Source organism: Notothenia coriiceps, unplaced genomic scaffold, assembly GCF_000735185.1.
Source record: "Notothenia coriiceps isolate Sejong01 unplaced genomic scaffold, NC01 NC01_scaffold00037246, whole genome shotgun sequence".
Lineage (NCBI taxonomy): Eukaryota > Metazoa > Chordata > Actinopteri > Perciformes > Nototheniidae > Notothenia > Notothenia coriiceps.
In genome coordinates, this window is record NW_011369947.1 from 13,856,675 (window position 1) to 13,872,106 (window position 15,432).

General features: G+C 38.2%; 1 protein-coding gene across 2 annotated transcripts; it reads left to right on the forward strand.

Annotated features, from left to right (window-relative positions):
• Positions 1–734: 734 nt before the first annotated feature.
• LOC104965859 (NEDD4 family-interacting protein 1-like) lies at positions 735–7,912 on the forward strand. 2 transcript variants are annotated; one of them, XM_010794892.1, is made up of 8 exons: positions 735–898; positions 2,905–2,992; positions 3,843–3,973; positions 4,907–4,957; positions 5,410–5,497; positions 5,630–5,754; positions 6,007–6,073; positions 6,566–7,912. In XM_010794892.1, exons 1-8 carry the CDS (start codon positions 869–871, stop codon positions 6,667–6,669), a joined length of 684 nt encoding a protein of 227 aa, XP_010793194.1. In that variant the 5' UTR covers positions 735–868; the 3' UTR covers positions 6,670–7,912. The 2 variants fall into 2 exon arrangements, with proteins under 2 accessions (XP_010793194.1, XP_010793195.1); XM_010794893.1 differs by lacking the exon at positions 4,907–4,957.
• Positions 7,913–15,432: the final 7,520 nt, after the last annotated feature.

The window sequence follows — 15,432 nt, forward strand, 5'->3', positions numbered from 1 at the left end:
TGTCACCGGAATTGTTGTTGTCTTTTTATTTTATATAAAGCTACAATAAAACCTTACAAGACCCAATTGCATTTGTTCTAGTGCTGCATTTTCTAACTGTATTTTAAGTGAAATTGAATGTGTCATGTGATAATTCATGCTGTTTCATGTAATATCATACTTTTACTCCATTTGGTAACTTTTACTTTTAGATTAATCATTACAATTATAACAAACAGATTAATCATGAAAATTATAAATACATTGGTTTATGCTAAATTGATCACCAGTGGTGATACCAGTGGCCTATATTTAATTAATGGACTTCCTCCACCCCTGATTATGCATGTCTTTTTCTCATTATTAGAACATTTCCCAGCTAATTCTTCAGTGACGTTTTTCTTATGATTATTTTATTAATATCACTTTGTTCCTAATGGGGGCGGCAACGAGTTTGTTGTGGCCTATGACGTCAATCGATATGCCAGCAAAGACAGTCGTCAAGATAGCAAGAATTTAGAGGAAACGGCTGTTTTAGTTTCAAAATAAAAGCATTGTAATTGTTGCTTTGTTACAAAAACAAAATTAAAAATGTTTTTTATTAAAAATTATCATTGAAATAGATTAGAAAAAAACCTAATACTTCACAACAACAACACAAATAAATATATATACTGCTCATAGTTCTCCATCGGGATTTTATTTTAAACGTCTAACCGGAAGTCAGCTAGTGTATCCTACGAAATACTGTAACTTGACAGCTGTATGAGAGCACCAAGCAGTCGAGGGAGAAACAGGTTTCCATTGAGTTTACAGTTCGTACTCTTATATAATTTCCTTTTCGTTGGGTGTCTTTCTCTGTTGTTGATTCCCAGCCGTTCAAAGCAGAATGGCCGAACCGAGCGGCAGATATCAGCAGGTATGAGGATACTATAACCTGGCTAATGGATAACACGTTATAATTTAACATGACACGTTCACGTCAGCTGTATACTGTTAGATTAAAGTAGCTCTCCCAGGCGTGTGGGTTGTGTCCAGTCTATGGTTGTGTCACATTCTTGATAGTGGGGGTTTTCTATTTAGGGATATCATTAGCGTTAATAAGGTACATTTTGTTATTTGTATTGGGTGTAGCTGGCCGTTAACACCAAGCTAGCATTACTAACTTGACGCTAACGTTTCCTTGTTTTTTTCTCTACAAGAATGTGAACGTGTTTGCCTATTGGGGCGCTTTTATATCTGGTTTTTTGACTGGATGCTAGCTATTTAGCATTGTGGTTTAAGGTGTAACTTCATTCAACTCTTATCGACGACCCCCTGGCCCTACATGCTAATGTTAGGATGAAGCACATGACCTCCTAGTGGGTGTGACTCCCTTTTCTGCTGCTCAATATGTGGTTGATGGAAGTGACCATTAATGTGAAGATGCATTGGAAACGGTTGTGCAGTGGTGGAAGAAGTATTCTTTACTTGAGTAAAAGTACCAATACGTTAATGGTAAAATACTCCATTTCAGGTAAAAGTACCTACTCAAGTAAAGTTCAGAAGTATTATCAGCAAAATGTAGTAATTCTCCAGTAAAATGGCCTCCATGTGTGATTTATTATAAAAAATATTCAGTATATGTGACATACATTTTTGCATTAATAAGCATGTTAGTCTTTACTCTACATACACAATTGACATTTGTATTATATGTTGGATAATTCAATTAGTTTTTGTATCTTAAACAGTTAGTCCACTAGTTTATTTTTAAGAGATACATTACGTTAAAAGCTAACCTACCTAAGATTTTAAATTAATATAGTGTAGTAAAAGTACACTATGTACCTATGAGTTGAGTCGAATAGAAATATAACGTAGCATTAAATGTAAATACTCAAGTAAAATAAAAGTACTTCAATGTTGTACTTAAGTACAATACTTAAGTAAATGTACTTTGTTACTTTCCACCACTGGTGTTATGTCAAATACATATATAATTTCCTGTAGGTGACGAGAATTGAGCCTGTCAGTGATTTTATTTGAATCATACTAAAAGAGAAAGATGAAAGTGTTAGGAGCTATATTATCTTATCTTTATATGATTGATGGTGTGTTGAGTTTATAAACAGCTATTATTTTCCAGAGGTAATAAGTGCTCAATTAATACACAAATACACATTTCATTCATGTTTTGAAGGATTCATAATTACCCCCCATGGATGTTTAAGCAAGTAATTAAACACATTTCATATTCTTGCTTGTTCAGGTAATCTCAATGACTATTACAGGACTTGCTGGTTTATGCCAGAAAAGTAATTGCATCAGTTGAAAGATACAGTATACCATATTCCCCCGTTCTCTTCTAAATCTAATCACACCCATTTATGATAAGATTTGAGTTCCAGTTATCATAAGAAATACCATGGGAACTGAACAATGAAACGTCACAAGGACACCTAAGGTGTTGTTATCTGTAATTGATACCTCTGCTGACCCAGTGTGTCAGTCTACTACTTTGGTATGCAGCACCACTTGAGTGGCTTCAGGGTTTATGATCAAATAAGCTTGGTTTGAAGCTGAGTCAGGGGTAAGGGCTGGCTGAGCTTTGGCAGTCACATGTTTCCTACTTTTAACAAAAGAAAGAAAATGAGAAACATGTTGTAATCCTTGTAAATGCTCATTTCCTCTTTAAAATGTTCAGATGTATTTAAAAACAGTTTTTGATGTGGGACTTGATGACATTCTTCTCCTCTGTTTATTTTATAGATGTTTGGTTTGTGGGTTCTTTTAAGTATGCCAGGGTGTTGAGAAAATCATTTATTGCTACACAGGCATTTTAAAGCTTCTTAAAACATCTGATTCTAATTGAGATGAGTAACTGCTGACACACATGTATTGTAGCCCTAAATAAACCAGGATGGCTTTTTCCCCCTCCCACAGCTTCCCAATGAGGAGGACCCAGAGGAGAGTCCACAGGCAGCCGCTGAAGCCCCCCCCCCATACAGCAGCATCACCGGGGACAATGCTGGTAAGACCCTGACTTGTCCAGATGTTTCCCTTGTAGGTCATTTAAATCAGTGGCACATTGGGAAGCCATATTTGTGTTAGTCTGAACATTAACACGGCTCTATATGATTTCTTGAGATATTCAATTGTAAATAACTGTGGACTATTGAAGTGGGTATTTAATAATGAAATTCATAACTGAAGTATAAACTTAACAGCTTCAAAAGGATATATAAACAAATACACATGTAGATTAGACTTACATTTCTTTATTGAGGGATGTCTTGGCTATTTTTTAGTTTGTCCCCAAATTCAAATATCCTTTTAATTTTGGATCCGTTTCCCTCAATCTCGTTTTAACACATTTCCAATAAAATATGTAGCCTTTTAAATTCGGGACCTTTACTTGTTCAAGAGCTTTTTTATTTTGGTCAAATTATATAAATACAAGTTGCTTTCAGAATACTTTTTAGTTGGTTAGTTAGTTGACTCATCAATGTTTTTAAAGGGAAGCAGGGTGATTTATTAACCATACCTTTTTCAGTTAGATGGGCACTTTAGGCCACTCGACGATGTCTTCTTGGCCAAAACTTCACCCGAGAGAGCTTTGTTTTGATTGCGTAAGCAGCACCTTTTTGTAATCTAAGTCCGTTTGCTGGCAGTTGGGATTAGTAGGCTGGTCTCCACTTTCAGAGCTTCCTGCCTGTAGTAAGCAAGCACAAGAACAACAATGCAAGTTTAATAGTGGCTCTAGTTTTGTCAGGACCAGTAATTTGCTGATGCAATAACCAGTTTGCTCTCAATGTATACAAAATACAACTTTGTAATAGTGAAACTTCTTCCTTTTTATGTTTGTGTTGTTTCTTCTTCAGCCTTCTTTGACTACAAGGAAGATGGGGATTTCCCCAAGCCTCCGTCGTACAACGTAGCGACTACCCTACCTTCCTATGATGAAGCAGAAAGAACCAAGGCTGAGACCAGTGTTCCCCTGGTAACCGGAAGAGTGAGTGTCTCACTTTATTTACATATAGCCTGTGGTCTCACAGGCACACTCACACACATTAGCTTGTGCTCAAACACTTCCTGTGTTGTTTGCATGGAAGTGGTTAGCACCCGGCAATGGAACGTTTTTTTTGCCTTCAAATTTCGGAACAAATCTGAGTCTGCCTCTTTTTCTTTCCTACTACTGCAAAGATTATGTTGCTGTTCTAACAATATGATATTGATAAAGAATATAAGGACATTTATTATCACTCCTATTAAAGGATTGTTTTGAATGGGTGAGGTTTTTTTTAACTTAATTACCCCAGGCTTCCAAGTGCTCAGAGGTGTTAGCCTTCTCCGCCCTCAATGCCTCAGTCTGTCTGTCAGGCTTTTAACTTGCCCCTGTGCACTTTGTACCGGAGTGTGTTATTCCAAAATCTGAGTAAATACTGGTTCAGCTTTAGAAACAGACAGGGAGCTTCAGACTTAAAGACTTATTTTTCTGTACTATTCTTTTTGCTATGAGACATATAACAGCTTGGAGAGATATCCATGTTCTTTTTACTGATGCAAAAGATGTGTCTTTCAAGTTTAAGTGTAGGCCTAGTTTTCTTTTTTATTTAAAAAGGGCAAAGCAAACCTCATGTGCAACCAAATGCCATTACTTGCATTTAATGCCTATACAACTGTTTAATAACAATACCAGTAATCCATCCCGCTGTGAGTAGGCTTAATTCACAAAGTCATATCCGAGGCACTCTGACTTAATTATAAGAAATGATACGTTCCTATAAAAACGACTGTTTCTGTTAGAAATATCATGTGGAAAAAGACAGCTCCTATCTGACCTCTAGTGGTCATTGTGATGCTTTGCACCGTTCTGCATGTGGGCCACTGTGTTTGATTTGCTGGTGTTGTGTTTCTCTGCCACACACTGCCTTGCGCTCAGCAGCAGCTTCAACGCCCGGAGACTTTTGATGATGTAATTCGCAGTTCACTGGAGGTAACTGGGAGGAGAGTGTATGATGAGAGGAAGTGTATTTGGTGTGGGAAACAGCAGCTGTACCTACAGTGTTTATGTGTTCAGTCCACCACCCTTTTGTGTGTTTGAGTGCTACCTGGTGCTGTGTTAGGTAAACAACCTCTACTGGTTTCTCCTGATAGCCTATTGCATTTAACTGACTTTTTAATTAGGTGACAATGATAGTAGTGGTTTAAATGGTAAACAGGTTTGTTGTGTTGTGGTTTTCCATTGTTCTGTTGGTTGTTTGTGTTGTATTTAATCTCTGTCGTGAACAAAGCCTGGTTTCCACCAAAGCTGAACAAAGTTTGCCTGTGTTTTTCTCAAATGTACCTACATCTCATTGTACACTGTATTTGTAAAATGCTAAATACAACATTGTGAGTTGGTTAAATCAATCTTAAAAACTAAAACTGTCGCTTCTTCTATCTCAGGATGAAGACTTTGTGGCCAGAGACGACTTTGAAGACGCTGATCAGCTGAGGATAGGAAATGATGGCATCTTCATGCTCACTTTTTTCAGTTAGTTGACCCACTGTTTGTCTCTTTCTTTTGTTCACCCAACCTTATTCATCTACAGTTTTTCTACTTTGATCAAAAAGAAAATTGGGATGACATGACTTACTCTTTCTTTTCCCTTTATTCTTTGTCCAGTGGCATTCCTGTTCAACTGGATCGGCTTCTTCCTGTCTTTCTGTCTGACCACTTCAGCAGCGGGACGCTACGGTGCCATCTCAGGCTTTGGCCTCTCCCTCATTAAATGGATCCTCATTGTCCGGGTACAACACAGACACTCAAACACAGCACACGTACAAACACGGAAAATGTGACTTAAAATACAATCAATTATTCAGAAGCCTGGTATATTTGTGTTGTTTTTGTCATGGTTCGCTTTTTGACACTGCTTAGTTCTCTTGAGAAGTACACTGCTTTCTTCATTCACTGTTAAAATACAGGTCTCATTAGAGTGAGACCAGTGAAGGCCATATTTATTCTAACCACTACTTTGTATCGTCCTGTTGGGTTTCTAGTTCTCCACATACTTCCCTGGTTACTTTGACGGACAGTATTGGCTGTGGTGGGTGTTCCTGGTCATGGGTAAGTAGCAAAACTCCGATTTTAATAAAATTCAAAAAAAGAATCAAATGCTTACGTTTGGCTTGTGACACGTTTCTGTTCTCTGGAGCTCCATTGCATTAGTGTTGAGGTGTCGATAAAGACTGTCATTTACCGTATAGGAGAGAAAGTGTTTTTCACCAAAGTAATACATATTAATCAAAATGTAATATTACGAATTGATTGAATAATTTTGTGTATGTTATCTTATTACCACCCTTATTAGATAGACAACTGTTTGTATTTCATCAGTTTAATTTATTCAAAATTAATTTCCTCCTAAAACAAAGCACAATAGTTGCAGAATTTCTCCAAAATGAATCCAGAATGCATTTGCAACTTTATAAACAAAATGTTTCACGCTGATCTTTGCTGAAGTGCAGTATCGAACCCTTCTTTGCTTACGTTAAGTTATAGTTGTTCCGTATAGCACATCAAACGGCGTCTGACTGTCCCTTTCTCTGTGCTTTTCAGGCTTTTTGCTCTTCCTTCGAGGATTCATCAACTACGCCAGGATCCGCAAGATGGCTGACACCTTCTCCACCCTGCCCCGCACCCGAGTCCTCTTCATTTACTAAACCCTCAATCCATCAGATTTCCATCATTATTTGTTTTTCTCCTTTTCCTTGAAACATGCGGTCTGGCTTTCTCCATTCAAGAAGGCAGAAAAGAACATTTTTTTTAAACCTCTGATTATATGATTTGGACAATACATCTTTTGTCTCCTCTTGGTGTGAAATAGTGACTGCTGAGAAATCAGTAAAAATCCTTCAGTTGTTAGTGGTGAACTGTCAAGTGCTATTTGCAGTTATGAAGTGTGTGCTGATAAATGAATGCCTTATTTACTGCCTGTTGGTAGCAGCAGCGTGCACTGTGCTCCTGTTAACCACCAGGGGGCAGTCTTGTTGGTGTTATCTTTCTACCAGAAGATGTTTTGTTTTTTCTCAGCCCATGGGGCAGTGGGTCATTTTGGTATTATGGTTTGATTTACGCAGTGTGTAACAATATTTCAAGTTTAATGTGCATATAATCCTTCTGACCAATGGTTTTTGTCCCTTGTGAATTAGTGTAAAATTCAGGTAATACAAGACTGAAAAGGGAAATCATTAGATGTTTGGGTTCTTGGGCTAAAAAGTTATTAATGTATTAAAGAGCACGGGAGCCAGGTTTCCCCGCCTAGAGCCTTTATTCCACATGTATTTAGGAATTACTACCTACTAATCAAGAGTGTTGTTTCCCTATGGATAAAACATGTATGTCAGCGGAGATGTAAAGCTGAAAATATAGAGTGATAGTGATTAAAAAAGCTTCTAGTTACGAGATTCAAATGTGCAAATAGACATAATAAAATTGTTAAATAAATGATTCCGACACCCTATCTTAGTCATCCCAATGGTTTCCAATGAGGAAATAATTATCGTATTGCCAGATGTGATTTAAAAACCCTTCCCTGTGAAGAGGAAGGGATGTATGATCTTTTCCTTTGATGTTACAATGAAATATCAAAAGAGTCATTCTGTTCCCGTTTACTCTCATTCTAGTGGAAGCAGAATTACTTTTTTTTTTTTTTACAGCAATTTTAAATTATCTTGCTTGGAAAATGTTTTGAAATAAACTGTAAAAGGACATGTTTTGTTGAGCTTTTATCAAATGACATGTAGCTTCCAGTTAAAAAAAAGTACATGATATAACAGGCATTTAAATTTAGCTAGCTCAGAAATCAGATAAATTAAATAGATAGGTTTGATAATAATGAAAAGAGGAGCTTTTTCTCTTACTGCTTGATTTTGTTTAACATTTACATACAAACATTTCCTTCAATTTTTCTATGCTGTTGTGTGTCTATTTTAGATATATATGTTTTTAAAGCAAAAGAATCTCAAAATAAAAGCCTAAGGATCATTAAGACTGAAACACCTAAATCAGACAGATGTCAAGACATTTCATAAAGTATATATCGTTTAAGTGGATGGTTCATTGTTTTTAGACTACATTTTTTTTTTTTATTGAGTCAGGCACAATGAGTTTACATTTATACAGTCAATATATATATATATATATTTTTTTTCCTTTCCCCCCCTCCCGGTCCTAGCTAGTAAATTAAATAACTAACTAAATAAAATAGATACATGTATAGGTGAAAGTAATGTAGAAGATAATATTAAAAGAAAATGTATAGATAAGGGAATAAAGAATAGTAACAGTAATACATGTACCCATATACTCACATATGTATACCCACATATACACATACATGTGTGTACATACCCACACACATGTACACATGCACATACATACACATACCTACATACATACATGTATACAAAGACAGAACAAATAAATAATATTAATATAAAAAAAACAAACAGATAAAAAGAGACACTTTCATTTAGTCTGTTTTTAGACTAAATTTAAACCTTACATGACCTAAATAAAAAAATAATCTTCCATGTTCTGCATTTTACACCAACGTTTGGCCAGCATGTGGAGGCTAGAGAAAGGTGGAGATCCAACAGTCCTCAGAGAGGAAGCTGAGCTGACCACGATGTTCATTTACTGACATACTTTTAGCCATGCTAAATTTAACACACAGGAGACGTGTGTGTGTACATAGTGAGATGATTTACTGGTGGTGGCTAATTATACATGTCAGCAGTTGGAGCAGGAAGTTAAGGTCCCTCCACCTGGAAGACATGTCACACCAACTGAACCTGTCTCTTTGGTTTTACTGAAACTTTTACTGTCGCATAGTGTCACATCATCCTGGTTGGATATTGGCCTCTGGTGGTGCTCAGTTTACATGACTTTAGCTCCATTCAGGTCATCTTTCACAGGGCACAGAGGGGGAAATGTCACTCTTAATTCACAAAAAATTATCATATTACATCATGTAATAGAGCGTTCCCAAGAGAAGCACATAAAAGCCAGAGCGATCCAGATGTTCATGCTTGGGTTGATCCATTCTAAATGATATTAATTGTAAACTCATGCCAGGTGGTCAATCATTTTGAGAAGGGCAGTATGTGTGATTTGATGACAGGAAACTGACTGCATACTGAAAGGCAACTGTTTAATTTTGTTTAACAAATAATTTTCTTCCATTTAAACTATAGATCCTTTACTTCTATGTTGCAGCACCACTGGTACTTTTTTAAAATCAGATTTCCTGAAGTCATTTCTTCTTTTGCGCTGTGCACTTTGGGAAAAACAGAAACAGCTGTTGGTCAGAAATCACAGATGTTCAGCGGCTCTGAGGCTGAAAATGTGAACTTCCAACCGTCTCAGATTTTGGAAACTAATAACTCAAGTATTTTTTTGTTCATTTTTCCAATTTTGCTCCGTACAAAAGTGGGAGAGAGTAAGAGACAAATAGAGTAGAGGTTATTCTCCAGACCATCAACACCAGTCCACTGAACCACCACGTCACCAGATGACCTTGGAAAAACAAACTTCATTTTGCCAGGTGCGGACGGGTTTAATTGCTGACAGTGTTTCAGCTGTAAATTCTGGCAAGGCACACAAACAATCAAATTCCTTATCATGCAAATCTTCCACAGATTCAGCCTCAGACCACTTCCCTCTGTAAAGTTATTCCTGCTCTGCTTCAGCAGGGTCACACAGTCCAGGTGTTCTCCTTATCCAGATGTCATTCATAAAATTACTCCATTGTGCCAAGAGCTGTCTGTGTCTTGTCATCTGCCCTCGATTTACAGAGACGGAAGTATTTCTTTGAGTAATTGATGGGAATTATGTGTGCTAGCCAAGTGCCTGCACTGCTTGCATGTTTTAGCTATCAAAAGATAAGAGGAGCCTTTTTGATTTACAGTGAGCCTGGGAGTGAGCCATCTTTCCAAAGAGAAGTGCTTTGGCTTTCTGGCTTTTGTAAAACAGACTTTTGGTTCAAACTTTTTGGATTTACAATAGTCAATAAAGTAGTACAATATGTTTCGGACTAAATCCTTTTGCCTGGGATACGACTCAAGTTTGTTCAGAGATTTAGTTTTTTAAGGGCTTATCAGACAGGTATATGGTGCACTGTAGACTAGTTCAAAAATGATTTGGCCCCAATTCGACTGCATCATTTAAAAAACTATTGATTTACTAACAAATTCACTATTTGAGAATAAGACTTTTCACAGCAGACATTTTGACTTGTCATTGAATGAAAGGCCCAGCTGTTACCAATAAAACTAAAGATGGCTCTATTGTATTAAAATGTCCCAGTAATGACAGTGAGCCAAGCATGCAAAATGTCAGGGCCATAAATCTTAAACAACTTTTGCAATCATTAATTGTATTATTAACATCTATTTCCCTTACTGTGCTATGTCAAAATGTCTTCCACAAAGAATACCTACTTTCAATGCCACTAAAAATAGCTCTGAGTGATAATCTTTTCGTTAGGATCAAAGTAAAAAGGGGTTGGGAATATACTTGTTTTCCGGTTGAGATTTCAGTGAGAAGATGGATACCACAATAGAGTGGTGTAAACCCCCCCCCCCCCCCCCCCNCCACACACACACCATCATAAGGGACCCATCAAATTAGAAACACCAACTAGCCTTTAATTATTAATGAATACTAAGAAAATTACACATTGTGCAACCCTTGGATCAAATGTTTCCAAATCAAGTAAACTTTATTTTAACAAAAGCTAAATTAATTTAAAGCAAATTGATGATACAGACTAAAAAACAAATCACAGTCCATGTTGGTATAAGTGTAGGAGGAACACAACGACATTAAAGAACATCCACTATGGAAACGGCACCGGCGTGTAGTGCTAATAGGTCTTCCAGAGGGCACTGTTCAGTACAAATGGAGCTACAGCTGTCAGAGTTTTCTCAGAAAGGCAGACGGTGGAACGAGTAAAAGGCCTGTGGAAAAATCACTTGTAACATGTTTATCCGCCACGGTAAGACAAAGATAGAAAAAACATTTCGCTCTAAAAATATCTATTCTGTTAACTGGAGGGAATTTCTAAGTACTCAGAGAGACATATATTAGTGACGATCGTCCCCACCAAGCTCCTATTCTCCAAATAAATTATACCAAGGTATTCAGATTTATTTTAACCGCGAAAAATTGATATAAACAGATAAGGGCTGAAATATAAAGACACGTACAGAAATACCGGCATATCACATTTTGACTTTATCATATTTATTTAAGTGAGGATATCCTGCCAGAGAATTCCCATCACCTTAGACAAACTGCACTCAGTCGGAGCCTCCTGCTGTCAGTGTGAGTTTCAGATGGGAGGTTCCCCAGGATGTGGGGAGGATGTGGGTTGCATCCAAATGATTATGTCCTTCTTCTTTTTCGTCTTTGCGTGTGTGTGTGTGTGTCTGATTGGGAAAGGAGGAGGGGTGTTATCATTGATGTATGAGTCATCCTTACCCTCCCCTCCTCTCCGTTGCACTTCATGTGGTGTGTGTGTGTGTGCGTATTATGCATGTGCATCTATGTGCATGTGGTTGTGTCTTGTGTGTACGTCTTGCCGGCGACGTGTGTGTATGTTGTGTGGAAGACTACATGCTTGTAATGCCACTTCAATATCATTAAACATGTGTGTGATGTCAAAAGCCCCCCCCAGCATACATTTAGCTTATAAGAAGGATCCTTCTGACCCCCCCTCTACAGTATCTTGCTTTTGTATGTTTGTGTGTTGTGTTTGTGTGTGTGTGTGTGTGTGTGTGTGTGTGTGTGTGTGTGTGTGTGTGTGTGTGTGTGTGTGTGTGTGTGTGTGTGTGTGTGTGTGTGTTTGTGTGTGTGTGTTGGAGGTTGGTAAAGCAGTGGTGAGTCATCCACAGGCCAGCATTGCCTGTTACCATCGGTCACACACAGCAGGTACCCCACACCATGCTTCTTTTTTTTTTTACCCAGCTCTCTTCCTTATCTTCTTCCTCCTCCTCCATCTCCTCCTCATCTTTTTCCTCTCTGACTCACACATGACTCTCCCACCACCACCAATGACATCATCACCCCCTCCCTAACACTTTGTTGTGGTGAATCATACTGTACGTTGAGATTTTCTTTGCTCCTCTCTTCAGCCAACCAGCACGGCAAAGCTGAATGTCAGACATTCATTCATAAAATCGCCCTCAAGTTGCAAAAAGTTCATGTTATCGGAATTTGACACTTGGAGCAGGACATTGTAGCAAAGAATGAGTCATTATGAATTCTCCTTCACATCGAGGTTGAGGTAAAGTGGTTAGAAATAGACATAAGATGCAACATTATTTTGACATAGGCCTAATATTACCACTATGTGTTTGTTAGGATACAGGAATCATTTTCAATGAGAAGCTCTGATAAACATTTGATCACAGTTGCTAATTGCTCCAATATATATATATACATCTTAAACTGAGCTCACATTGCCTTTATACACTTTTGAATTGCACAAAAAAATAAGCTGCCTCGTTGAACAAAAATAGAAAATAACCTTAAATCTGAACCATCATCTCACCAGTTATCAAAACATGATCTATCCTCAATTGTAGTTTACCAGTGTCAGCACACAGGAAATGTAACATTATTCTTATGTTGCACTCAATGCAAGGTTGCATGCAAGAATAAAATAAACAGCATGTCAAAGGTCAATACAATGGAATAATGCTTTCTATGGGATTTTTCTGTCACCATTTACTGTAAATCTATCCAGATATTGCATCGTTGACATACATGGTTTATAGTCTCTTCATTGCTGGTAAACATCCATTAGCAATAATGTAATGTCCCTATGTTTTTCTTGCTGTGCGGCACTATTTAGTGTATAGCATGAAAAATGACCCTTGTATCTCATTTTACTGCTTACATCCGCAGACTGCTGACGAGTTAAATGCTGCAGATGTTTTTGTATGTCATAAAATGCAGACCCGTTGCATTGTCTGTGTTACTAACTGGCAGAATGTCTGTGAATGCCAGCAGGTGATGAGAGTCACATTTTTTGATGACTTCATCCTGAAGTGATGTCAAAGACCTGGCTTTTTTCACTTCACACCATCAATTCTGCCTGAAAAACTGTAGACTATTGGTTAGAAGCTGTGATTATGATCTCACATCTGCTCCTAATGCATCCACTATCTAATTGTTAATTTACTGTTGTGTTTAATCACATCGTATAACCTGTACATTCTATTCTTTTTTATCACTGCCACATACAATGTATCACACTGAATTGGAGAACATGTATTGGATTGTTTCTGCATATTGTGTTGCAGGTAGTTGCATTTATTTTGTTCCATTTGCAGTTTTAGATTGTGAGTTTTCCCATGCTCTGACACCTCAAACATACTTCCTGTCAACACTTTAATTACAGTTACAAATCAGTGCTCCTGGCAATCTAACTCATATTTGACTGCACATGCTGTAACCATGGCAACCATAAACCTTGCACAGCACTGATGGTTAAACTCAGAAGCAATGGTACAAGTAGCCAAAGAGACTCATTTGATTTGCCAAGATGTTCATGTTTTCCTGGTCAAGCTTTAATGTTATAAGTGCTGATCATGTATTTACAAGCACCGTTTTAGAATGAATTGTCATGTACTGCAGAATATATTGAAATGTATAATATTCTGGTGGGACACAGTTTCTGTTGGTTCCGGTGGTGTGAATCCACCTGCCGTCTCTTTGTCTCTCGCAGCTCACAGGGCTTTTTGTGAATGGAGGCTTGCTGTGCTATGACGGGAGGATGGATGAATGGGAGGGACGGGACGGGACGGNGGGGGGGGGGGGACGCGTGTGGCGTGGGAGGGGGAGATGTGGAGGCTACGTCACATTACGTTTCCGCAGTGCATCAAGGGAACTGGTCTGTCTGTGACTCATACTGTCAGGATGGGGAGGGGGTGATGGAGAGGGGAGAGAAAGAAAGAGAGCGGGAGAGAGAGAGAGAGAAAGAAGGGCAGAGGGAGGAAGATGATGAGGAAGAAAGAGAAGGAGAGAGAGAGAGTCTTTTTTCCCCTACCTCTTTATTTTCTCCTCCAATTTGTTAATTTTTTCATCCCTCCATCAGTGATGTAATACAGGTGACCTATTCATCACAGGGAGGAAACCTTCCTCCTCTTCCTCTGTTCTCCTCTAATTTTATCTCTGTCTCCCCTCCCTCCCTCCTTCCCTCCCTCCATCACTTCCTCCTTCCTCTCTTTTCGCTCAGCTGACTGGCTGAATGCATGAATGAACAGACCTCTCTCCTTTTAAAGCGGCGGGGGGAGGGGATGACACAGGAAGCAGAGAGGCAGACGCAGAACAGGAGAGGAGGAATGAGTGAGTGATAAAGAAGAAAGAGAGGGAGGAGGAGAGAGAGTTCCCATGGCATCTCGACGGATACACATTGACTGCTGATCTCATCCTTTACGTGTGAAGCTGTTGCTATTATCTGTCTGACTATGCGGGAGTGTGTGCAGGCAGACGTGTGCGTATGAATGGATTCAACTTTGTTTCATTCATTGACAAATCCATGTGCACATTCTCCGTCTAATGCAGACACTTCCTCTTTGTGTCATATTATCCTGTAGTGCTACAGAAACAATGAAAGAATGTATACAAAACGATTTGCTGTCACACAGTGTTCAAATTATTTCTGGTGATAATTAGGTAATTCTCATCATGTATTTATTGGATTAAATGCAACAATATCACATTTGTGTTGTTTCATTTCCCCCCCAGAAAGTATGGAAATATTGTGCAACTAAAATGTGTTTTATGCTGAAGTGAAAGAAGGAGGCGATGCAGCACATTCAGGTATTTATCTTGATAATCAGATATGTATCTTCACATTTATTCAGTGACTTTTATGTGTTTCACATGGCTTAGGCAAGCACCAGAGCTGAGTAAGCAACAATTAATGTAAAGGTTCCCTGATACACAAAAATAATGGACCAGTCAGGACGAAGAGGAACATGATGTGAAGCAGGTTTCCTCTGCTGTGTCTGTCCTTTTCTTCATCAGCAAATCTCGGTATGCATCACACTGAAGGCGAGTTACACAGTCAAAATCAGATACATCAATTTTTTGATATAATAATTGAACTAACACAATTTCCCAATAGCTGTGACCAAGTTTGTTCAATCATCCAACTCACAAACACCTAACCTCCAAGCCAAATGTTAGCCTTGTTCCTTCAAAAACTGTGGCTGCCAAAGGATAACCTCCAATAATAAATGTTAATTTATTTGTTGATCATTTTGTGAGTTAAAAATCTAACTCTGAATCCTCAAGGTAACCACAGTTGTCAAATAATGCAGTGGACTAAAAAGGATATTGTTTGACTGAATGTTCGTAGTAGAAGGAAATATCAATTGTAATATATAGAACTGGCACCTCCAAATTGTACT

Excerpts from the sequence above, each read along its gene's own strand:
- LOC104965859 (XM_010794892.1), top strand. The coding sequence starts at position 869 with ATGGCCGAACCGAGCGGCAGATATCAGCAG. Across the intron at positions 4,958-5,409 it reads TAATTCGCAGTTCACTGGAG|GATGAAGACTTTGTGGCCAG; the intron begins GTAACTGGGAGG and ends CTTCTATCTCAG. Across the intron at positions 6,074-6,565 it reads GTGGGTGTTCCTGGTCATGG|GCTTTTTGCTCTTCCTTCGA; the intron begins GTAAGTAGCAAA and ends TGTGCTTTTCAG.